The sequence below is a fragment of the Canis lupus genome, chromosome 8 (assembly GCF_011100685.1).
Source record: "Canis lupus familiaris isolate Mischka breed German Shepherd chromosome 8, alternate assembly UU_Cfam_GSD_1.0, whole genome shotgun sequence".
Taxonomy (NCBI): Eukaryota; Metazoa; Chordata; class Mammalia; order Carnivora; family Canidae; genus Canis; species Canis lupus.
Window position 1 is genome coordinate 43164754 of NC_049229.1, and position 24845 is coordinate 43189598.

Consider the following 24845-nt stretch of genomic DNA (forward strand, 5'->3'; position numbering starts at 1 on the left):
ATTTAGGCAGTGGTTCTCCCACTTGGAGGTGCACAGGAGTCACCTGAAGAGTCCTAACAGTGCTGACTCCTGAGCCCCACACTTTGAGGTTCAGATTCACTAAGTCACCAGCAGGTACCAGGGCTCTGCGGTTTTCACAAGGGGGAAGAACAACTTTTTAAGAATATAGTTAGAAAATAAAGAGAAAAAAAAAAAAAAGAAAGAAAAGAAAAGAAAAGAAAAGAAAGAAAAGAAAAGAAAAGAAAAGAAAAAGAAAAGAAAAAAGAGCCGAAAATAAAGGATTTGTCTGAAGAGATTCTCAAGTTCTTTGTGAGACCCTATGTTTGGGAAGCATTTTATTTTATTTTATTTACTTTTTATTTTTATTATTTTTTAAAGATTTTATTTATTTATTCATGAGAGACACAGAAAGAGAGAGAGAGAGGCAGAGACACAGGCAGAGGGAGAAGCAGACTCCCTGCAGAGAACCCGATGCGGGACTTGATCCCGGGACTCTAGGATCACGCCCTGGGCCAAAGGCAGGCGCTAAACCGCTGAACCACCCAGGGATCCCCTGGGAAGCATTTTAGACATGGCCTTGACAACAGGATCAAGGTACAAATGACTGTCAATTCAAACAAATGTCCAAGTGGATAAAAGTCTGGTGGCTTAGAAAGGAAATTGAGGGGTCCCTCAGGACTTTTTGGGGTCTTATTCTATACTCTGGGCCAGATCTCTTACTTTCCCAGTTTAAAAATGGTAAAACGTTACCAACCATGTTATCTAATATAAAGATAAATCTCTACATACTTTACAGAAACACAGATTTTGTTAATAGAAGTAAAAAATATTAATGGTGGGATGCTGGTCCAACTATCCAACAAGCCAGTTTCTAGGTTCTAATCTACCATCCAGACCCTTATGTCTTCCCTTCAGGAATGAAAATCATTAACATGGAAAGCCAGCTTTCATTTGGGCTCTGGAATGTATTAGGCGGAGGTAGACTTTCATTCCTGAAGTGTGGAGTAATGGAACAAAATGCTGGATCAGGAGGCAGGGGACTTGAGTATAGGTTCCCACTCAGCTCAGGTTGACCTTGGATAAAGCTCAGCTCTCCAACCTAACAGTGGATTAGATGGGTCTCATCCAATCCTACGGTTCAGAGCAAAACAAAACCATCATCCCAGACAGCTGGTTTTCAGTCCTCAAGGGATTTGTGTCCCAGAGCTGCCAGGGCAGGCAGAACAGGTAGGAACCCCAGCCCCACTGCCACACGTGGCCCTTGGCAAATGACTTCATTCTCGAATGCGTCTTCTCATCTGTAGAAATGAGATGGATGAAAGGACATAATCTCTACCATACCACAAAAAAGATGGGGTGCTTTCTCCTTCACTTGGCAACTGAATACCTCCACCAGAAAGTTTTAGACCCATCCTCAGAGACTTCCGAACATCAGAAGTACTGGCCGTCCCTATTATCTTAGTCCTCATACCAGTTTTGAAATATTTGTCAAATGTTTATTTCTTTACACTGAAAGCCAACAACTCAGAAATGAAGCAACAAAAACACAACTTCCCATTGCTAACATGTTAAATGCGGCTACACAAGCCTCCTCTTGGCGCAAGGTTCATGAGAAAAGGAGGAGGGACAAACAGATTTCTCTCCAAACCCAGTGAAAAGTTTAGCTCAAAGGTTGTTGAGGAGGGACGTCTGGGCAGCTTAGTGGTTGGGTGTCACCTTCGGCTCAGGGCGTGATCCTGGAGTCCCAGGATGGAGTCCCACATGGGGCTCCCTGCAGGGAGCCTGCTTCTCCCTCTGCCTATGTCTCTGCCTCTCTGTGTGTCCCTCATGAATAAATAAATAAAATCTTAAAAAAAAGAGGCTTCTGAGGAAAAAGGTGCAGTTCAATTCTTATTCAAGCACTGTTGAAATGGAAGAAATTAAACAGCAAGTGTTCTGATCTATACAGGTAACAATGACATGCTTGAATATAGCAGCTCTAAGCCCTCTCCTTTTTGTGCTATTGTACTAACTTAAGACATGTGACCTTACACTGAGAAAATCTACGCTGATAGGGACCTAACTTGCTATTTAAGGGTTCTCCGCCCTCTCTAATCTGGCTTCCGAAACCTTCTGGGCCAACCTCCTGCCCACATTCCTGCCTTGTATCTTAGTCCTCCCTTCTTGTGCTCTTCCCTTTGGCCAAACATGATCATTTTCTTAACAGGTCTTACACCTCACTGCTTCTGAGCATTTATTCATAAGTATGATGCCTGGAACACAGTAGATGATCAATAAATATTTATTGATTGTCTCTACTTTGAATGTTTCTCATATTTTACACCTCCCTTTAGCAGTCTTTATTTTTCAAAATCTAGTTGAAATATTACCTGCCTGAGATTATTCCAGATGGGAAAAATCTTTCCCTCCCCTAGAGCATTCTGTTTCTATCTCTTGTGTAGCTACTGCATTTTTTGTTATCTTTATTTCTTGTCTCTCTTACTGGGGGTGACCTGCATTACTTTTTTTTGCCTTTATGTTCCCCATAGGGCCTAGCACAAAAGGCACACACAGGTACATCATAAATACCACAAATATCATGAATAAATGAATATCGGTCTTTGAGAAAAAAGGTCTGCATTAGCCCTATCTTGCCTCTATTTATTTGTTTATTTATTTATTTTTAAATATTTTATTTACTTATGACACACACACACACACACACACACACACAGAGGCAGAGGCAGAGGCAGAGGGAGAAGCAGGCTCCATACAGAGTCCGATGTGGGAGTCGATTTCAGGACCCTGGGATCATGCCCTGAGCCAAAGGCAGATGCTCAGCCACTGCGCCACCCAGGTGTCCCACCTCTCCGTATTTAACTATAAAACAAATCCCCTCTTTTGCTAAGTATGGACATTCAGGGGGCTAGAGACCTGTTATGGGTGAGAAGAGGGTGGCCCCAACAACCAGGATTCTTTTCCTCTGGGCTAGAACGGCAGCAATAAAGGACAAGGGAGAAGGTGGAACAAAGTGGAGAGAAAAAAAGGTCTCAGGCTGAGTGAGAACATTATGCTCTTTGAACCACTGATCCTCAGAAATTGCAAGCAGGAAAGTGACTTATTAAAATAGTCAGAAATTGTCAGGCACAGGTAATTCACAAGGCACTTCTGGATGGCAAGTCACTGTTAACATCCTCACTTGACAGATGGGGAATAGACTTAAAGAACTGTTCAAGGGTACCAGCTATACTGACCTAAGGTTTTTTTCCTTTTAAAAAAAATTTTTTTTATTGGAGTTCAATTTGCCAACATTTAGCATAACACCCAGTGCTCATCCCGCTGACCTAAGGTTTCAAACGGCTGAATGTGCCTCCTGGTGGGTCCGGGTTCAGACCCCACTGGAACCTGGAAGCAGTGAGCTCCATATTTCAGTCTGGATAATCTCCCAGAGAAAATATTTTCTTCTCTTACTCCTCTGAGAACTTGGTTAGTTTCCAAACTATGACCTTAAGGGTAAGGACTCCAGTTGACTAAACAATAATTGGGGAGACTAAGTACAGAAGCATCCCAGAGTGCACAGCCGAGCAGGAATCTCTCTTCTAAAGGAGATGGCCAAGCAGAGCTCTCTGAGAAAGAGAATGACGTCAACAGGCCTAGAGGACATGCTACCGTGCCAACCCATTACTCATAGGCCAAAGGAGAAGAGAAGGCAATTCAAGGGACAGGGCCAATTTCTCAATTGCCCACTGAAGGATGACAGAGATGACCACCTTCAGTAGAGGCCTCTGGCTGCCTGCTGCCTTCCCACCAGCATGGGGAGTGTGATAGGCCACTGGGAACAACAAAGAACAAGGCTCTATCCTCACTTTACCACTAATTAGCTGTGTAATTAACCCCAGACGCGTAGTTTATAATTGAAATCTCATCATCTTACAAAAAGAAAAAGTCAGTAAAAATGATCTAGAAGTCCTGCTCCAGCTCTGTGGGAAAATGTGTGCAATCATGAAAGTTAGCCCTGATCAAAGGACCAACAAAACTTACATAAAGGCATCTGGAATGAGAACAAATAAATATTGACCCATCCTCCAACATTACATTTCTGATAGCTTCCCTTGCCTCAGATACAACTTGGTTTAATTCTAGATGGTGAAGAAGGAGGAGGAGGAGGAGATGAAGGAGGAGGAGGAGGGGAAGAGGAAGAAGAGGAAGCAGCAGCAGCAGTAGCAGCAGCAGCAGCAGAAGAAAATAGAAAACCACCAAATCATCACAAACCAATTTTTTGCTTTTTTCCTGATACCTCCCCCATCAGGTTTTCAATGTCATTTTTGGGGGGGGGGGGCGGGGAAGAGGACTTTTAACTTTTAGGGGAGATTATCATCTATCCTTACTTAAAAATCAAGTTATCACAGAGTTCCAAAGGATTCATCATTTACCCCATGAAAAACCTTCATTTTTGCAGATGTGGAAAAGGGTTACTAGCAACTAGAATGTGAGTGGCAGGCAGTGGGCCATCCTCCTGTGGACACAGGCCAGGCTGTGTCTCTTCATTGTAGGCTCTAAATACATTCCTTGGCCAGGTTAAGTTGATGTACAGTTCAGTTGATGTACAGTTAATGCAAGCGTTTAGCCTCAATCACAACCACATGCAGTGGTTTTTGATATGTTCTGAGACAATTTAGCTATGGTTCTGGCAGTCACTTAGTTATGTCTGTGCCACATTAGCACAGCAATGAATGCAAAGTACACACCAAGTAACTGAATAGATGGTGGCTTTCAGATGAAGTCTGGAAAACAGAACTCAGACTCAATATCAAAGGCTTCTGGAAATGTAGTAGCATACAAGTGGTGTCTAGTTTCAAAGCCTAGTGACTATTTTAAGAAGTGGTCTTGAAAGGAGGATTTTAAACCACGCTTTTTAATATCAATTTTTTAATATTTTGTGTTACGTCAAAATAATTGAGAAATTTTTTAAGTAATCTCAATGCCCAATGTGGGGATCAAACTCAGGACCTTAAGATCAAGAGTTATATGCTCTACTGAGTGAACCATCCGGGTGCCCCAAAATGATTGAGAATTTTGATAGACCTTTAGCATGTTTAGGTATGAGGTCCTATAAATATTGTTCTAGTTTCTTCCAATTATGAATTGTTAACAATTTGTCTAAAGGAGACATAAGGGGAAGGTACCTCACCTTGATAATCTTTTCTACACCAGAAGAGCAGATCATGTAGGTGTGAGGGTTAAATCGGACCTGGTTAACAATAGACCGATGCCCTTTCAGCACCATGAAGGCTCCGTTGACCACCCTACCAATGCCACCTGGGAAGACAGAAGGGAACAAAAATCAAATGATGAAATGAATAAAAGTAAATAGGTTCCAATAATGGCAGACAAACAGCTCTGAACTGGAGCCAAGATTTTTTATTAACTATGCCACCAGCAGAATGTTTGCTTAATCTTACAGATAAAGTTGCTATGGAAAGAGGGAAGATGAAATATTCTCTCAGCATATGTGCTCTTACCAGGAGCCTTTATTTAGCCTTTAAGCATTGCCCACGCCCACCCACTGCAATTCCATTGTCAATGAAGCCACAGCCACTTAAAACATTTCTCAAGTTTTTGATCCCCAAGATAGAACCCAAGTGTTACCTTAGAAAAGGCCAGTCATGAGCAAAATGAGACTGAACTACTTGGGAACAGTTAGGCATCTGAGCCAGGGACATGGAGAACCAAAAGCATATAATTACTTAAATGCATAAAAAATCTCTGATCCATTTGCCCTTGATTTCTATGATGAAGGTAGCAAAAAAACAAAAACAAAAACAAAAACAAAAAAAACAAAAAACAAAAAAACCCAACAACAACCCCAAACATACCAAAGCCACTGGGAAAATAATGAAGAAAAATCCTTTTGTTACCCTGATAGCAGAGAGAGCTAGGGATAAAGAAAGGAGATTTGGACCACTTTCTAATAGGGAGAGCTCAAGAACTGAGAATCTGAATTAGAGTAAGGTGCTTAAAGATACCATGTATGAATAACAAGAGGCTGCTAAAAGAAAGCTGTATTTCTTTTTCTTTAAAGATTATTTATTTATTTATTTATTCATGAGAGACACAGAGAGAGGCAGAGACACAGGTAGAGAGAGAAGCAGGCTCCATGCAGGGAGCCTGATGTGGGACTCGATCCTGGGACTCCAGGATCATGCCCTGGGCTGAAGGCAGGCAGGTGCTCAACTGCTGGGCCACCCAGGTATCCCAGGAAGCTATATTTTAAGGACCATTGTGTAGGCTTTCTTCTTCAGTGACTGAGAAAAGCATCAGATGCCTGGAACCTACAATATGATGAAGAGGTCATCATTTATAAACTTGGAATAACCTCAAAGGTTCAACTTCCCTGGTAAGGACATCACACAGAATATATGCACCCATGTTCTGAACAAGGTCACTTCTGAGCAACCATCAATAGCTCAGTACACATAGGCCAACCTGTGTGCCCAGCCAACTGGTAAAATATGATGCATTCAGACATAAATAAGCGTTCATTTATCTAAGCAGTGAATATCATCTATCAGGAACATGGCAACACTAGGGCACAAAGTATCAGTAGGCAGTTACTGCTCCCTGCACCCCATTGCCAACTCTTCTTTGTTCAAACATTCATTCCAGACATTTCTCATTTCATTTTTTTTAAAAAGAAACAGACTCTTTTTTAAAAATATTTTATTTATTCATGAGAGACAGTGAGAGAGAGAGGGAGAGGCAGAGACACAGGCAGAGAGAAGCAGGCACCATGCAGGGAGCCCGATGTGGGACTCGATCCTGGGTCTCCAGGATCACGCCCTGGGCCGAAGGCAGCGCTAAACCGCTGAGACACCAAATGTCGGGCTGCCCGACATCTCTCATTTCAGTGTCTACAGGACAATGACCAGCACAGCATCCCTTCTCTAGAAATAATCTGGTTCTAGAGAAGGTGTCTTGTGCTTTTGGCCTCCTCACACAACTCCCCTTTTGGACTCAGAATATATCCCTCTTTATTGCCATGTACATGCACATCTCTGCTATGACAGCAAGAGCTTTCAGACTGAATCATATATGGATTTGCCCACTTAGCCAGCACTAAGTACTTACTCTACTTTTGTAACTTGGTCAGTGACAAAAATATTCTTTGCCTAATCTTTCCACCATATTTGACATTTTTCATTTATTTGAGAGAGAGAGAGAGAGAAAGAGAGGGAGAGAGAAAGGAAGAGCAGAGGGAGAGAGACAAGCAGACTCCAGGCTGAACTCAGAACCTGATGGGGGGGCTCGATCTCACGACCCTGACATCATGATCTGAGCCAAAATCAAGAGTCAGCAGGAAGCATAACCAACTGAACCACTCAGGCACCCCTGACGTTATTAGTATTTGAGTTATCCAGGATGAATAATACACTTAGAACTATCCATGGCTCAACTCAACATCATCAAGTTTGCTAATAAACCATAAAGGAGAATGACTAGGCTATAGAATTGATGTGTTCTCATGGATCAGGAAATGTTAGGGACTCCTAGGTAGCTCAGTTAAGTGTCTGAATCATGACTTTGCTCGAGTCATGATCTCAGGATCCTGAGATTTAGTCCTGCATTGGTCTCTGCACTGGGCATGGAGACTGCTTAAGAGTCTCTCTCTCCCTCTCTCCCTGCACCACCCCCCACCTCCACTTGTGCTAATAATAAAAAAAAAATCTTTAAAAAAATCAAAGAAAAAAAAAAGGAAAGGTTAAGCACCAAAGTAGGCTGCCATGATGGGAAACCCTAGGTAGCCTGAGTACACTGGGTTCCTAGAGTGGAATGGGAGGAGAAAATAAAGGAGAAAATTAAGGAAATGAGATTCATGGGAATCTAAAAAGTAGCATTCCCATTCATGGGTCTCTTCTGAATTCTACATTTCCAACATCCTATTCCTACCTATATCTGTGCTGGAGTAGTCACTAGCAAAGAAACTTTGGGTTAAACCTAGTACCAACCTCTTATTTAATCCTACTGCATCCAAGAAAAGTTAATTTAAGTGACTCAGATAATTTGAGTGACTTCTTCACAATCATACAGCTAGTAAATGGTAGAGTCAAGATTTGAACCAGTCTGTTTGGCTATCATGCCCAATATCCTTTCCATTGGAACAGTGGCCTTTATGAGATGAAAGGATTTCAATAGGGATGGAGTCTGAAATGCATAAAATATTTTGAAATCTTTCTGGCAGTTAATGAGTTGGTTTTCTTTTTAAGCCCTCAACTCAAAAATGGGAAGGGGGGAGACTCTATCCAACGGTGTCCTGAGCACAAGATATAGTATCACCACAGGACATTTCATCACATTGCCAACACTAAATAGTTCATGAGAGTAAAACTGGCTCTCTTGCATACCTAGAACTGGGGGTGCAATGCCTGAACTAAAGTGTTCAGAGTAAGCACTTTTTGACTGGACAGTGTTTCAGGAGAGGCAATTCTAGAATAAATACTACCAAAGGAGGACAGATAGAGGGGCTCATGTCTTAGAGAATCAACTATTCACAGAACTAAAGTTTATCAATCAAACTGACTTGTCAAAGGTTATCTGGAATACAATTACAGTAACTTTTGGACCTGAAGAAGGATTGAAGGGTATTAACATCTCTAAAATCAGACCACGGGAAAACATTCTATTCTTCTTCCAGGCAGTATGACCTCATCTGGTTTCTCATCATGGCAGCAATTTACTTTATTTATTCATTCATTCAAATCATTTCAATAACCTAGTAGTGATTCAAAATATGGAAAGTAGATTCAAACTTGTTCCCTTAAGAGGGATGCTACCATGATTGCTTCACATAAGCATGATCAAAGGCAATAATGAAACCAGATTCCAAAGAGTAAGGGTGTTAAGAAGGCTCACAGGTTGAAGAACTTGGTTTTAGAAAGTCTCTGAGGGGTAGCAGAAGAGACATAGAATTTAAGGGACCCTCAGAGAACAGGGCAAGGTTGCTGGGTCTTGAGTACCAAAGTGTTTTTTGATGGTGATTGGGTGTCAAGAGTATATGTCATCTAGGGAGAACCGGGCAGGATGAGCCAAATAGGTCTGTTGTCCTACAGGGTCATGCTTCTTCAGCATATAGACCTGGTCTCCCTGTTCACCGAGATAATATAGAGAAACACGACCATACCAAAGCCAGAAGCTCCAATTTTGTCTGTACATGGCAGCAGTTTTAATACAGGTCTTTTCTCCTCCTTCCCACCCAAACTGATACCTAGGAAATCCACAGAGCCAAGAGACTTATGGTGAAAACAGGTCCAGGGAGAACTGAGGCTGCCATTTGTTTAAGGCATCCCAGGCTGTGTACACAGAATCAGAACAGTGAATGGGCTCAGGGAAGTTCTCTGTAGTTTCTCTCTTGGTTTCCGAGTTTCAAATGACTAAATACAGCTGCTATTGTCAGTTTAGATACAACAATTTTTAGAGAATAGATTTTTATCAGTCCTGGAGATTTGTGTAAATCGGACTTCTTCAATCTTAAATGGCTAAAGTCAAGATGCCAGTATCAGTAAAAACTTAGGGTCTCCCCTCTCCATTACCTAGCCAAACTGTGCCCGTCAACAGAAGGATCAAGCTGGCAGGAGTCAGGCAAGGAACACTTTTTCTAAAAACTACATAAGCTACAAAATCTCCCTTCAGGATCATCTCTAAGACTGTGGTTAGGGGCCTGATGAGGATCAACCTCAATTCATGGTTACCAAGCCGAGTCAAGCCTAATCACTACTAATGGATACCAATGACTAAAATAGCACATACCCGGAAAGAACCACCTTACTTGTTTTTGAGCTGTCATTTGTTTATCCACGTCTGTACAAACCAATGCTCATTTCTCTGAGCCATCTGTTCTGGCTGGCCCACCAGACATGTTGGCAACACTTTGTGGAGTTTTTTTTTTTGTAAGTCAAGTCCAAAATTCCTGTATCCCCATCTTTACTTTGGTGCAGATGGGATGCTAAGGAGATGAGGAAGGCTATAAATCCCCTCACCTGTTCTATCGCAAGACCTTAAAAAAGGACTGGGCCATCTCATAAGATTCCAGTGTCAGTGACTGATTCACTACCATCGGGGGATTCTCTACAGTAGATAGGGGGCTAAGTGTAGAGTCCTCATTTCCCTCCCCTTTCTTTCCTATGCTCCTCTTTCCACAATATTCAGCCAGAGATTGGTCCCCTTAGGGACCAATGGCTAGGACACCACTCACACTTCTTGCCAACTTCAGCTACTTCTGTTCCTTGTCAATTTTATTTACTTCAACAAAATCCTCTAAGAATGACTATGCTTTCAGCTCAAAAATTAAAAGCAACTTTGTCAAGATTTCTTGATGTTTTAGTCTAAGCAAAACTTACCATATTGGAAGGAGGTCCTCAATGGCACTTGGGGCTATAGAAGAGGACATTTATGTGTTTCATAAGAAAATAAATCCCAGATCAACCTGGATAAAATGCCAGTATGAATTTTCCAGTCAGAGTTTTTGGATTTTTCCCCCCTTTCCATTAATTAATGGGTAGGACAAACACCTTTGTGAGAACAGGACGGGGAAATGGTGGGTGACTCTGAGATTAGGGAGGGTGAAGTATGAACATGGTAGTGAGGGACCAGCAACAGGTCCCAGATGACTGGAAAGGGCTGATGGAAGACAGATTAAAATGGCAGGAGATAAATTCGCATTTCCAAGCAATAGATATCAGCCTTCACGAAGAGGATAAAGATCCTTAATCTTCCAAGATTTATGCTAACATATCCAAGAAAGTAATAACAAAATTGGGCATATAAGAAGGAGTTAGCAAATGATTGTTAAATTGAAATTAGTGGAGAACATCCCTACACCCATTGTGGGGCTCTTGACCCTAGGATCAAGAGTTGCATGCTCTTCCGACTGAGCCAGCCAGATGCCCCTGGAGAACACTGTTAAGAGTGGTATATACATATACTCTCAACACTCAGGTAAAAATGATAGATTATCGTAAAGGAAATGATTTTAGCATTTCCTCTAGCATTCTTTTTCATTTAGCATTTATCTGGTAGGCTCTAGGTTGGAATATCAAACAAACTGATGCAGAATGTATTAATAGGGCAAGATGATGAACAAATACATAAAGGTGGAGAGAAATTGAAAAAGCAGGTGACAGTGGTTACTCAACTGATACAATGGAAATCAAATCTCTATAATTATGTAGTCCTTCTCTAAGCAATAAGACTTGGGCTTCTGATACTCACCAAAGAATTCAATGGTTTAATCAGTCCTCATCTTAATTATCTGACCTATCAGCAAGATCCAACATAGTTGCCGCCTCTTTCTTCACTGCCTTCCTAGGATCACCCTCTCTTGGTTATCCTGCTACTTCACTGGTCACTCATTTTTGCATTCCTTTTTGGCTGCTCTCTCTGACTTCTTAACACTAGAATGCCTGAGGGAAATGAGGAATGCCTTAGTCTTTGCTTTCCTTCTCTTGATTAGCTATACTTACTTGCTTGGTGATCTCATCCAGTCTTGTGGCTTTAAATCCTACCTATATGTGACCGAAACTCAAATTTTTATCTCTAGTCCAGAACTTTCTCTCGAACTCCAGAACTGCATACCTCTATATCCAAACTGTTTGTTCAACATCTATCTCTACCTGTATTTCTTTTTAAAAAGATTTTATTTATTTATTCATGAGAGACACAGAGAGAGAGAGGCAGAGACACAGGCAGAGGGAGAAGCAGGCTCCACACAGGGAGCCCAACGTGGGACTTGATCCTGAGACTCCAGGATCATGCCCTGGGCCAAAGGCAGGCACTCAACCACTGAGCCACCCAGGCGTCCCTCTACCTGTATGTTTTTTTTTTTTTTTTTTTTTTTTTTTATTTATGATAGTCACAGAGAGAGAGAGAGAGAGGCAGAGACATAGGCAGAGGGAGAAGCAGGCTCCATGCACCGGGAGCCCGATGTGGGATTCGATCCCGGGACTCCAGGATCGCACCCTGGGCCAAAGGCAGGCGCTAAACCGCTGCGCCACCCAGGGATCCCCTCTACCTGTATGTTTAAGAGACATCTCAAACTCTATCTGCTCCCTCCCTTTCCCCCAGTCAAATCTATTAGGAAGGGCAGCCCGGGTGGCTCAAGAGGTTTAGCACCGCCTTCAGCCCAGGGCCTGATCCTGGAGACCTGAGATGAGTCCCAGATTGGGCTCCCTGCATGGAGCCTGCTTCACCCTCTGCCTGTGTCTCTGCCTCTCTCTCTCTCTCTTTCTCTCTCTCTGTGTGTGAATAGATAAATAAAATCTTAAAAAAAAATCTATTAGGAGATCATGATCAGGATTTACCTTCAAAATACATCTAGACTGAACAAAAAAAAAACATCTAGACTGAAACCTCTATCTTCGTTTGACCCACCGTCACCACTTGTCTGTATTATGGGAGACTCCTATTAGTTCTCCTCATTCCTATCTTTGGCACCCCACTCCCACCATCTATCCTCAACTCCGCAGCCAGTGTGATGCTGTTAAAATAAGTTAGATCATGTCACTCCTCTGCTCAGAAGTCTCCAATGGCTCCCCCATTTTACCCACAGTTAACAGCCTACAGGGACAACCCTGTGTTCCACTTACCCCTACTATTCCCCCCTTCCTTACTCTGCTTCAACACATTGATTTCCTTGTTTCTCAAACACACTAGGCACACTTTCACTTCAGAACTTTGCACTGGTTCTACCTAAAATTTTCTTCCCCCAGATTTTTGCATCGTTAACTCCCTTACCACTGAGCTTTTGCTCAAATGTGATCTCAAAGAGATCCATACTGAATGTCTGATCTAAACACTTGCATTTCTCTGACCCCCCAATACCACTTCCTATCCTCCTTATTCCACTCTATTTTTTTTTCCTATAGTGCTTCTAACCTTTTACATATAATTATTTGTGTCTGTTGTTTATTATATGCTTCTCTTAGTAGAATGTAAGCTCAATGATGGCAGGGGTTTTTGTTCCTTTGCTATATGTCCCAGGCTCTAGAATAGTGCCTAGCATGGAGTAAGTTTTCAATAAATGTTTGATAAATGAAAAGATGTGAGAGTATCTAACTATAAAATATAAACAGACTGGACAAAACCCAATCTCATTTAGTGAGCTCCATCATCCAATGTGTGGATTATTCAAGTGTTTCTCCATCTTCCTTCTATCAAATTTGGATGTTTCTTTTATAGCATTTTTACTATAATAAGAGCAAGAAATAAAGGGGCTAAAATCCTACCTATCCTTCACGGTCCTCTGAAATGCTAATTCCATGAAAACTTCACTGATCCCCAAAATCTGTTTAAGCCTTCCTTAATTATCTTTTCTATGGGCTCTGGAACAAACTTTTAAATTTAACATGTGCACACACACACACATCCTTTTCTCATCTTTCTTAGACTAGAAGTTCTTAGAGAGCAAAAAAATATTGATTCTTTCAGTCACCCATAGGACTTTGTATGCCTTTTGTTAGGATACTCAGTAAGTGAACAAATTGAAGTAAATTCCCTCATCATTTTCTCCGGACAAGGCTTGAAAGTGAAGGCTAAAGCTATTATCTACCAAAATGAGGTCTGGCAGGTACCTGTTGAAGCAATTAATCTATTTCATTCCTAAAACCACTGGTAGAATTAATGGTTTACTGCTCTGAGGGACAAGGGACTATTTATTTTCCTTACTATATCTCAAAGAGTTGTCCAAATAAACTCAGTAATTCACTGGACCAAACATTCCCTGGGTCTCTAAGTTTCAAACCGTAAGAATTAAATTAGAGTACTGATAATACAGAGAGCAGTGGCTGCCTCTTGGGGATCACATAACCACCTAAGAGTTTAAAAAAAAAAAAGTCAGATGGGGATAGCCAATGCTGTCAGTAAAGCTCAAAGAACTCCAAAGACAGCAATGCTTAATTGCACAAAAAAGTCAATTAAATCAGTTCTTCTTTCATCATCTGTACTTCACATGTGTTTGCAACCAACTACTTGTGACCAATTAAAAATAGCTGTCCTTCCAGTTACACAGGAGGACAATGTAGATGCCCAGGCCCAATCCACTGAGAGTGAAGGCATGTCTAGAAAAAGGAAGAGAGATGGAACATGCGTACACATAAGGCCTGTGAAAATGCATTTATAGCTGTTTCCAGCCTACTCCATTAGCCTGCTGGCAGTAGGGGTGGCTACAGTGACTAGGCAGTGAAACTGCATGTTTTTCCCCTCTATTCAGGGAAAAATCTGTTACAAAACTTTCCCCCTTTTAACTACTGAGGGGTCAAGAGCAGCCTTCATGCAAGAACACTCAACCAGCCATTCATGAGGACACCAGAGGAAGACAATGTCTTGGATTCTAAGGAGTTTTTCAGAGAAAAGTTAAAAGGAAGAAAGCTTTCTTCACAAAGAATAACAATTATTGTAGAGAAGCTACTGAATACCCTCAACAACATCCCTAAGAAGGTAGATATTATTAGTATGGTTCTATTGTTTATATTGCTAACGTTCTTGTTTTACAGATGAAGAAATAAGTTTGGCAAGATTAAACAATTTTTCCAAAGCCAAAACTGGAAGACAAATGGATCAGGAGTTTAATGCAGGCCTACCAACTCTATTACATTATGTTTCTTTCCATAAATAGTAAGGTCTTAGCATAGAGGCATATCTCAAGGGAAGCAACTTTATCTGTGAAAACCCTAAGCCCTTTCCAACAAGAATAGAGGAAAGGGAAGAGAAGGCAATATGAAGATTTTCCAGAGACATCCATCTCTACCAAATGCTGCCAAATACATTACTACCATACCTAAGTTCTTAGGGAACAAATGATTGGGAAATTATGGATCTGTGGATGCTGATCTTACTATACATAGCACTAATGTCTTACATTTGAAAACACGGTTTTCAGAAAGCTCCCACAACTGTTAAATCATTTCGTGATATGGGGCGTTGGGAGGGGAAGGATTTTTACAGAAGAAACTAAAGCTCAGACAATTGCTGTTATGTAACCTGCCTAGAATCACTCAATCAGCTAGTTAGTGGCAGAACTGGACTTGAATCCAGGTATGACTTTAAGCCTAATGCTCTTTCCAATATACCACTGGCTCTATACATAACTGCTGGTATGTTTATCTTCAGAAGCACCACATTAAGACAGATGCTCTTCCTACATACTTCAGAGGTATAAAACGTTCTGATGGGCTTTTTCTTTGCCACATCAAAATTCTCAGTTCAGTTTCTTTAATTTTGAGAGAGGTTTTCAGAAAATGAGTTATTATTTGGCATCAATTAAAAAACTGAGCCTAATCTTGCTAGGTAGCAAATTTTATGGTAGGTAGTAGGTTTCACCTCTCAAAATGATTTCCTCAGCCTACTATGAAGCACTATGCAAATTACTTAGCCGATTTGTTAAGTCCATACTGTTTACAAAATAAATACATTTCACCTCTTTGGAGTTTGAAACTGGAGTTCCCCAGTGATTTTTGGGTCTTTCTGAAAAGGAGTGGAGACAAAAACGATGCCCTTGCTTTTGACTCACACTTAGGACTGCTCTCCATCTAGTTCTCCCTTGCTTTTGACTCACACTTAGGACTGCTCTCTCTCTAGTTCTCTAGTTCTCTCCATCTAGTTCTCCATCTAGTTCTGCATAGTTCTCCATCTATGCACTGTAAAGCACACAGCAGGCATGCAATAAATGCTGATGGCTTGTCATATCATTAAGGCATATAACAGCAAGGCAGCTTCCCCATATTAGCCTGCCTTACTGGGATCCCTGGGTGGCGCAGCGGTTTGGCGCCTGCCTTTGGCCCAGGGCGCGATCCTGGAGACCTGGGATCGAATCCCACGTCGGGCTCCCGGTGCATGGGGCCTGCTTCTCCCTCTCTCTCTCTCTCTCTGTGACTATCATAAATAAATAAAAAAATAAAAATAAAAAAAAAATAGCCTGCCTTAGTATCTTCTGTTCAACTGGCATGCATTGAAAGAGTGAACTCAGCCTTACTCCATATTTTGTTTAAATAAGAGAGGAATACATTAGAGTTGGAATTTCCCCTAAAACTTTTCGTCATCTAAGCATTCAGAGCTAGAACCCAAGGGCTACCTCTAGTCCTCACGTTTGGCTTGCTAAATATTGCTGAGTATTTTTAAAATTATGAATTATTTGCCAATATTTAAATATAGAAAGGTAGGGATCCTTGGGTGGCTCAGTGATTTAGCGTCTGCCTTCGGCCCGAGGCGTGATTCTGGAGTCCCAGGATGGAGTCCCACATCGGACTCCCTGCATGGAGCCTGCTTCTCCCTCTCCCTGTGCCTCTCTTTACCTCTCTTTCTGTGTCTCTCATGAATAAATAAATAAAATCTTAAAATATATATATATATGTGTGTATATATATATGTGTGTGTGTGTGTATATATATATATATATATATATATAGAGAGAGAGAGAGAGAGAGAGAGAGAGAGGTGTTACATATAAAAATGAGAAGTGCTAAGTATCCTCGAAGACAGGTTTAAGGGTAGGGCCCTAACCAGGAGGAATTGAAAGCCTGTATAAAGAGCAGGAATGCCATTATACTTCTCTGAACACATATGGCCCATTCCCCATATAGGCAGAAACCTAGGGGTTGCCAGCTGAAGTTGACCTAAAGAGGTTTTGGACTGGAGACACCAGGTGCAGTGGAGAATGGGACTAAACAAAAACCTGTGTACAAATCTGTGAGATTCACAGCTTTATTCCCCTATTTGGCTTTTAGAATCATGGCTCAACTGCCAGGCAAATACCCTCCAGACACTATATCAAAGAGTCCCATTCTGGAAAGGTAGCTGATCTCAAGAGGAGAAAGTCAATAGAGAATGTCCAAAATTGAAAATTCAAAAATATCATGAGTTTCAGGAAGAGAAAGGAATTGTTATATTTTTAAAAACTAAATTTTGCAATACGAATTTGATTTAAAAATTATGTACCTGTTTTATTTTGATAACAAGGAATACTTAATTATAAAAGTAGTGAAGGTTATGAAAAAAGAATAAAAGGAACAAAGAAAAAGGAAAGATATATGAACAAGGGAAAAGAATGTGAGTGGGTTTTCAGAAAAGTGGCAGGAAAAAAAAAAAAAGAAAAGTGGCAGGAAGGTTGAATTCCCCAAACGAGCCAAGGTTTATGAAAAATAATCCAAAAAGGTGCTTAGTTACATGCAGAACAAGATGATGATCAAGAGGACAGACTTACTGTGATAGAGTGATGATGCAATGTTGAAGGGTAATACAGAGAAAACAAACCCTTCAATTACCAGTTAGTGAATCCAACAAGAAAGATAATCACAAGGTCCTGTTCTTGTCTTGTGTACAAAGAAACCCAAGCATCAAGTAAAGAATGGGGATCCAGGACCAACCACAGCCCATGTGAAAACCATGGGGCTCCTAGCCAACTCTTAAGTATGAGCAGATCATGGGTTCTGTGGCCTCCAGAAACAGGTTATGTGATCCCGAGTGTATTTCCTGAAACACTTTGTAGCATACTTAATATCAGGGAGCCAAGATTTTCTCTGGTCTAGCCAGACTGTACTATATGTTGAGCTTATTCAGTTAATCCTTAAACAAGGGTAGAACAAACCTGGAGGAGAGAAATCAGTATAGCAAAGAAACTAACATCATTTTGTTTAGGAACTGCTAAACTGACGTGGGGGGTGGTGCTATCTCTAGAGAAAAAATCTAAAAGGAGACATGAGAACTACCTTCAAATGAGCAAAAGGCTATGAAGAGGAAGAGGGGCCATTCTCAGTAAGCCAGCACTTAACTACTGGGAAACACAGTAAGACTTATGGAAGAACTTTCTAATCACTGGAGTTACCCTGGAGCAACAAGCACTTTATCATGGTGGACATCCTGGCAGAGGTTTAAGTTATTCCTTAATAAAAGTGTACTTTAGTATATGTAAGTTATAACTCAAGAAAAAAATTATTGTGGGGGTGGGTATGTGAACAGAGAATTTTACAGAACAGTGATCTGGCCAACTACCCATGTAGTATCCCTGGGATGAATGCCAGGATGTCATGTTTTCCTCTTTATTTAGTTGAGAAAATTGTATTCCTATTGTGACGTAGTCTTGACCCATAGTTAGTTATTAATTTTTCTTCTTCATTGAGAAATTTTAAAAAAGGTACAGAACTCAGCACAAAAAGTGGAGCTTAAAAATGTTTAATAAGGTGAACACCCTTGAAACTGACATCCAGGTCAAAAAATGGAATTTTTTTCTGGCCATTTTCATGCCCCCTGTGCCTCATTCCAATTTTCCTCCCTCTAAATCAACTATTATATTGATCTCTGTATTAATCACCTCTCTGTGTTTTTAATAATCTTATTCATCCAAGTATGCATTCCTAAATAGTTTTGCCTGGTTTTTAATAGGTCTTTTGCATCCTAAACAATAGGTTTCCTCTTGTCCATCCTTTCCTTTTCTCATTAGAATATATTTATTGGAGAAAATGGGCTATCTGACAGTCTGGATTTTGTGGACTATATGCTCACATGTAGTACAATATGCTCCTCTGTCCTCAGTGCTTCCTGAAAACTGAAAGCTAGAGCCTGAGGTTTTATTCAGAGTTGTTTTATTTGGCAAGCTTATTAGTAGTATTGTGTTCCTTTTATCAAGAGGTACATAATGTCTAATTGCCTTTCTTTTTAAGATGTTGGCACCTGTCACTGCTCAGTATTTAGATGCATTAATTCATTGAGGGCTGCTGAATGATTGCATTAAAATTCTATTAATTTATTTTTTAAAAGTGTCTTTGTTAAATCTAGATTTTTGGTAGATATCTCCCCCCGATATAGAATTCTAGGTTGGCAGGTTTTAATTCTCTAAGCACTTTAGAGATATCATTCTATTACATTCTGGTTTCCATAATTTGGCCATCACTCTTATTGTTGCTCATTTATAGGTATTTTGTATGTTTTCTCAGGCTGCTTTTGGGCATTTTCTTATTATCTTTTGTTTCTAATCATTTGACTTATGATGTGTCTAAGTGTATTGTATTTATCCTGTTTGTGGTTATTGAGTTTCTTGAATCTGAGAATTAGTCTAGTTCATTTGTTTTAGAAAATTCTTTAGCTGTTATCTCTTCATATATTGCTTTTGCTTCATTTTCTCATCCTTCTGGGACTTCAATTTCATATACGCTAGATCATGTGTTCAACTTGATTCACACCATTCTGCTCTTTCCATTCTTTGTTTTTATTGTTCTTTGATATCTTTTATTGACCTGCCTTCTACACACCAAGCTGTTGGCTGTAGGTTAAACCCATCCAGTAAATTCTTAGTTTTAGATACAGTTTTCAGGTTTACTTATTTATTAAAAGATTTTATTTATTTTTTTCATGAGAGACATAGAGAGGGGCAGAGATATAGGCAGAGGGAGAAGCAGGCTCCCCAAGGGAAGCCCGATGTGGGACTCGATCCCAGGACCCTAGGATCACTCCCTGAGCCAAAGGCAGAGGTTCAACTGCTGATCCACCCAGGCGTCCCTAGTTTTCAGTTTTAGAATGTCTACATGATTGTTTTCTTTCCTTTTTTTAATATTTTATTTATTTATTTATTCATGAGAGACCCAGAGAGAGAAAGACAGAGAGAGAAGAAGGCTCCATTTTAGGGAGCCTGACCTGGGACTCGATCCCAGGTCTCCAGGATCAGGCCCTGGGCAGAAGGCGGCGCTAAACTGCTGAGCCACCAGGGCTGCCCCATGATTGTTTTCTAAATAGATTCCAATTCCCCACTGAAATTCTCTACATTTTTTTCCTATTTTCTTTATTATATTTATAATATTTAAAGTCCTTATCTGTTAACTTCAATATATGGATAATATTGTGGGTTGGCTTCTATTGATTATCTTTTTCCCTCTTGATTACTGGCCACAGTTTCATGCTTCATTATATTTTACCATATGCTAGACATGGAGTATAAAAGAAACATAGAGAGACTGCTATGGACTGAATTGTCTCCCTCAAGTACATATGTTGAAGCCCTAATTCCCAATGTGACTATATTTGGAGATAGGGCCTTTAAAGAAGTAATTAAGTTTAAATGAAGTTATAAGGGTAGAACTGTAATCCACTAAGACTGGTATCTTCCTCAGAAGGGACACCAATGATGTGTGTGCACAGAGAAAAGGCCATGTGAGAACACAGTGAGAAGGTGGTCATTTGCAGGCCAAGGAGAAAGGCCTTAGGAGAAATCAAACTTGCCAGCACTTTGCTCTTGTCTGTTTAGCCTCCAGAATGTGAGAAAATACATTTTTGTTGTTTAAGTGACCCATTTTGTGGGATTTTGCAGCCCCAGCAGACTAACACAGAGACTAACGCTGATTTCCTCCATATGGCATTTACCCACTGTACTCTTGAGAAAATAAGATAAGGGGTTGATCATCCTCAATCTAATCATGAGGAACTAGGTCAGCACTGGGTTGCTTCGCTAGTAGGAATACATCTACCTCTGGTTTTAGAGGTCTCAAAGATAAGACCTGAGGGTGGCTTGTTGCATGTGCCTTTCTCTAACTGGGGTTTGGGTCCTAAGCACAAGGAAATGACAGGATAGTTCACTTGGCCTTTCTGGTTCAGCACCATCCTTATGTGTAAGCCTCCTGAGGTTTTGTTGTTTTTTTTTTTTTTTATTCTCTACGTCCAATGTGGGGCTCGAACTCACAACCCCAAGATCAAGAGTTGCGTGCTTTACAGACTGAGCCGGCCAGGTGCCCTGCCTCTTAGGCTTTTAATGAAGAGTCCGGCAAGTCTCTGTTGTCCTCTGTTTTGAATGTTCCATCTTTTGGAGATTTTAAGCTCCACTCTATCCTCCTTTCCCTGGGCACATTCAAAATTTGGCAAAAGATCTGTGGAGCAGGCACCTCTCATTAGGGGACTTTGTCTCCAAAACGCTGTTTTTAGGTGGGCCTTGCATTCTGCCCCTCCAGCCCAGCACCATAGCTCCCAGGACAACGCCAGCACTCAGCAAATGTCGTACAAGGAAGATGGACCATGTCATTGGGGTATATCTAGATTCTTTTTTTTTTCTTTAAGATTTTATTTATTTATTCATGAGAGAGACAGAGAGAGAAAGAGGCAGAGACACAGGCAGAGGGAGGAGCAGGCTCCATGCAGGGAGCCTGACGTGGGACTTGATCCTGGGTCTCTAGGATCATGTCCTGGGCTGAAGGTGGCGCTAAACCACTGAGCCACCCGGGCTGCCCGTATATCTAGATTCTAAGGTCATCAACTCACACGGCCACTGCAAATTCTGATTTCTTCTGACCCCAGCAGCCTGCCTGTGGCAGCCCAATCTACAGCCTGTGCAGACGCCCCTAGGAAAGACGACAGTCAGCACCTTTCACTGGGCTAGGAAGGCTCTCCCTCAGAACTTGAGCTCTTTTAGCACACTTTGTTGTCGCAGCTCTCTGACACCTTTATGGCTTTTGTGATGTCATTTTTGTAGTTATTGTGGCAGGAGCTACCCACCGCATCCTCTGTGGGATCTGAATTCCTACAAGTCCTTTTCTAACAGAAATTTTACATTGTTCTTTTTTCCTCCTTGAAATAATATTTCCATATTACCTACCCCCTCCCCGGTTTCAGCTTAATATATTTTTGCACCTTGGAGGTTTTTACATCTCACAGTAATGTACCATGTGCTAGGGTTCAAATGGTCAGAAATCTATGGAGTATTTCTGGTTTTTCTGGGTTTTTGTTTTTGTTTTTTAAAGTGAAAGAAGGGTAAAGGGGAAGTGGGAAAGGAGAATGGGTACTTCCATTTTTGATTTTATAAAAGAATATATACAGAATTTGAGAATCTAGAACTTGATTCCTTTAAAGCAGCTTGCCTAAAAAACCTTTGGAAAGTCAAGGTATCCATTTCCCAGTTTTAATATTAGAATCCTAAATCAGCTACCAGGTTCCTGCCAACCCAAAGACTGTACAGATAATCATCTATACTTGAAAAGTCAGCCCACTGTGGCCCAAACCTTAAATCAGTACAAAAATGAGCTAGGGGAGGTAAAAAGTCTATAATACTATTGATAATTTTTCCTTATTCTCTCTTTATACAAACATGAAAAAGATTCCAGAGAATAGCCCCAGGGGAAGAGGGTTATCCACTTACTTTTTTTTTTTCTTTCTTTTAAAAGTTTTATTTATTTATTCATGAGAGACACACACAGAGAGAGGCAGAGACATAGGTAGACAGAGAAGCAGGCGCCCTGCAGGGAGCCTGATGCAGGACTCAATCCCAGGACCCTGGGACCATGACCTGAACCAAAGGCAGAGGCTCAACCACTGAGCCACCCAGGCACCCTGGGGTTATCCATTTTCTATTTTAAAAGTCACATTGACTTAATAATTAAAGCTTTTTAAGATCAGATAAAAGAGATCATTAAGCCCAAAGATTATTTCTCAGATAATAAATCTAGAAGATTGGGGGAGTGGGAAAGCTAATACATAACTACCTCTCAGGGACGCCTGGGTGGCTCAGCAGTTGAGCATCTGCCTTTGGCTTAAGGCATAATCCTGGAGTCCGGGGATCAAATCCCACGTCGGCTTCCTGCATGGAGCCTGCTTTTCCCTCTGCCTGTGTCTCTGCCTCTCTCTCTCTCTTTCTGTGTCCCTCATGAATAAATAAATATAATCTTAAAAAAAAAAAGAACTACCTCTCATGCTAGAATACCACTTTTGTTCAGATAGACTGCTGCTGTCCCATCTGGTTGTGCTTCACAGGTAAGCTGATTCATTTAATGCTTTCCAAATTCCAGAAGAGGAAAAAAAGGCCTTTTGCAAACTGTTTAGTAACCAGACCACAGTAATAGGATAGTTATGTCAAAAGTGGGCTTCAACAGTTTTGAATATTGTTTGGGAACAATATTGTTAATTCAGTAACAAGCGAGCGAACAATTTCCCTAAACTCTGAGCACTGGGCAAATTTTATGTAATACACTTGGCATAGTCCTCTATTACTTTCCTAATGGACATTTTCCAGTTTGATGCCATGTATCACCTGGAGCAGATGGCTATATTGAGCTGTCCTGAGAATAAAAAATAGACATTTTTCTACCAGTAGGAAGCAACCAGTGTAAGATTCAACTGAGCACGTGAAGACACTATTATCAAGAATGAAGAATGAGGGCAGCCCGGATAGCTCAGTGGTTTAGTGCTGCCTTCGGCCCAGGGCATGATCCTGGAGACCCAGGATCAAGTCCCAGGTCAGACTCCCTGCATGGAGTCTGCTCTCCCTCTGCCTCTCTCTCTCTTTCTCTCTCTCTGTCTCTCCATGAATAAATAAAATCTTAAAAAAAAAAAAAAAAAAAAAGATCCATGCTGTTTGAAAGCTCAGATGGCCTAGATCCAAATTTATGTAAAATTGCAGACAGTTTTCAGAATATATCTAGAAAAAATGCAGAAATATTTCTTCCTAATTTCTCTGATATCTGGGGTCAGCTAAACCCCAGGAAGTGAACCTGTCCATCAACAAAGTTTCCTTTTAGTTAACATCATCAGGAAGGCCAAAGGAAAGGAAGAGACCTAACAACTCTTTGTAGAGTAATAAACAAGAATGTGTAAATGGATAAGAAAGGAAAACCAAGATTAAAAATATTCTAGGTATGAAATTGGAGAGAGGAAAATGGACATAATAAAGATCTATGAAGTCTAAGAAAAGTTCTTAGGAGAAAAAATCTGAGCATCACAATGTCAATAAGGGTCTGTATGAAGGTTAATAGTGAAATCTGGCTTCTAATTTTTGTTTAAATTTCCCTTGGCCGGGGATACCTGGGTGGCGCAGCGGTTTAGCGCCTGCTTTTGGCCCAGGGCGCAATCCTGGAGACCCGGGATCAAATCCCACGTCGGGCTCCTGGTGTATGGAGCCTGCTTCTCCCTCTGCCTATGTCTCTGCCCCTCTCTCTCTCTCTGTGACTATCATAAATAAATTAAAATAAATAAATAAATAAATAAAATAAATTTCCCTTGGCCACTTTTTACTATGTTAAAAGAAATATCATCCCTATTGCTACAGATCAGTCCTTTCAGGGCACAGCATGCCAAAGGTCAATAGAGCCAACATTAGCTGTAAGTTCATAGTAGGGATATACTCACCTGCTTCTGGATCTGCAGGAATTCTCCACATGTACAGGTTAAAGTCATCAGAGCCTGAAAGGATATACTGTTGGGATAAAAAAAAAAAAAAAAAAAAACAACAACAAAAAAAAAACACACACATTATTTATGTCTTGATTTATAGATAAAGTACCTACATCTATCTACCTATCCATCTAGAGAAAGATTCTTTTTAAAAAAGATTTTGTTTCTTTATTCATGAGAGACACAGAGAGGCAGAGACATAGGCAGAGGGAGAAGCAGGCTCCCTGCAGTGAGCCTGATACAGGACTTGATCCCAGGATCTCAGGATCCGACCTGAGCAAAATGCAGATGCTCAACCAACTGAATCACCCAGGCGTCCCAGATTTTTTAAAAATAAATGAGACAAATGGGCATATATATATATTCATAAGGTACCACAAAGCAAATACCTTTTTAAAAGTATTTGCCAATTAAAAGGCTCGTTGGCAGGCAGCCCTGGTGGCTCAGCGGTTTAGTGCTGCCTTCGGCCCAGGGCATGATCCTGGAGACCCAGGATCAAGTCCCAGGTCAGACTCCCTGCATGGAGCCTGCTTCTCCCTCTGCCTGTGTCTCTGCCTCTTTCTCTCTCTGTGTCTCTCATGAATAAATAAATAAAATCTTAAAAACAATTTTTTTAATAAAAAGCTTGTTGGCTAAACTTCAGCAACAAAACCGCAAAGAACCTGATTCAAAAATGTTAG

The 24845-nt window shown here is 40.8% G+C and overlaps 1 protein-coding gene and 1 pseudogene across 3 annotated transcripts in view; both read right to left on the reverse strand.

Annotated features, from left to right (window-relative positions):
- Nucleotides 1-24845, reverse strand: part of DCAF5 (DDB1 and CUL4 associated factor 5) — a 103573-nt gene that overhangs the window by 5989 nt on the left and 72739 nt on the right. For all 3 annotated transcript variants that reach the window (XM_038545055.1, XM_038545054.1, XM_038545056.1), the window contains exons 7-8: nucleotides 24121-24187; nucleotides 5171-5298 (exon numbers count right to left, since the gene is read on the reverse strand). In XM_038545055.1, the coding sequence (XP_038400983.1) occupies nucleotides 5171-5298; nucleotides 24121-24187 (195 nt within the window). The remainder of the gene's footprint in view (nucleotides 1-5170; nucleotides 5299-24120; nucleotides 24188-24845) is intronic.
- On the reverse strand, nucleotides 8383-10186 carry LOC106559174 (annotated as a pseudogene).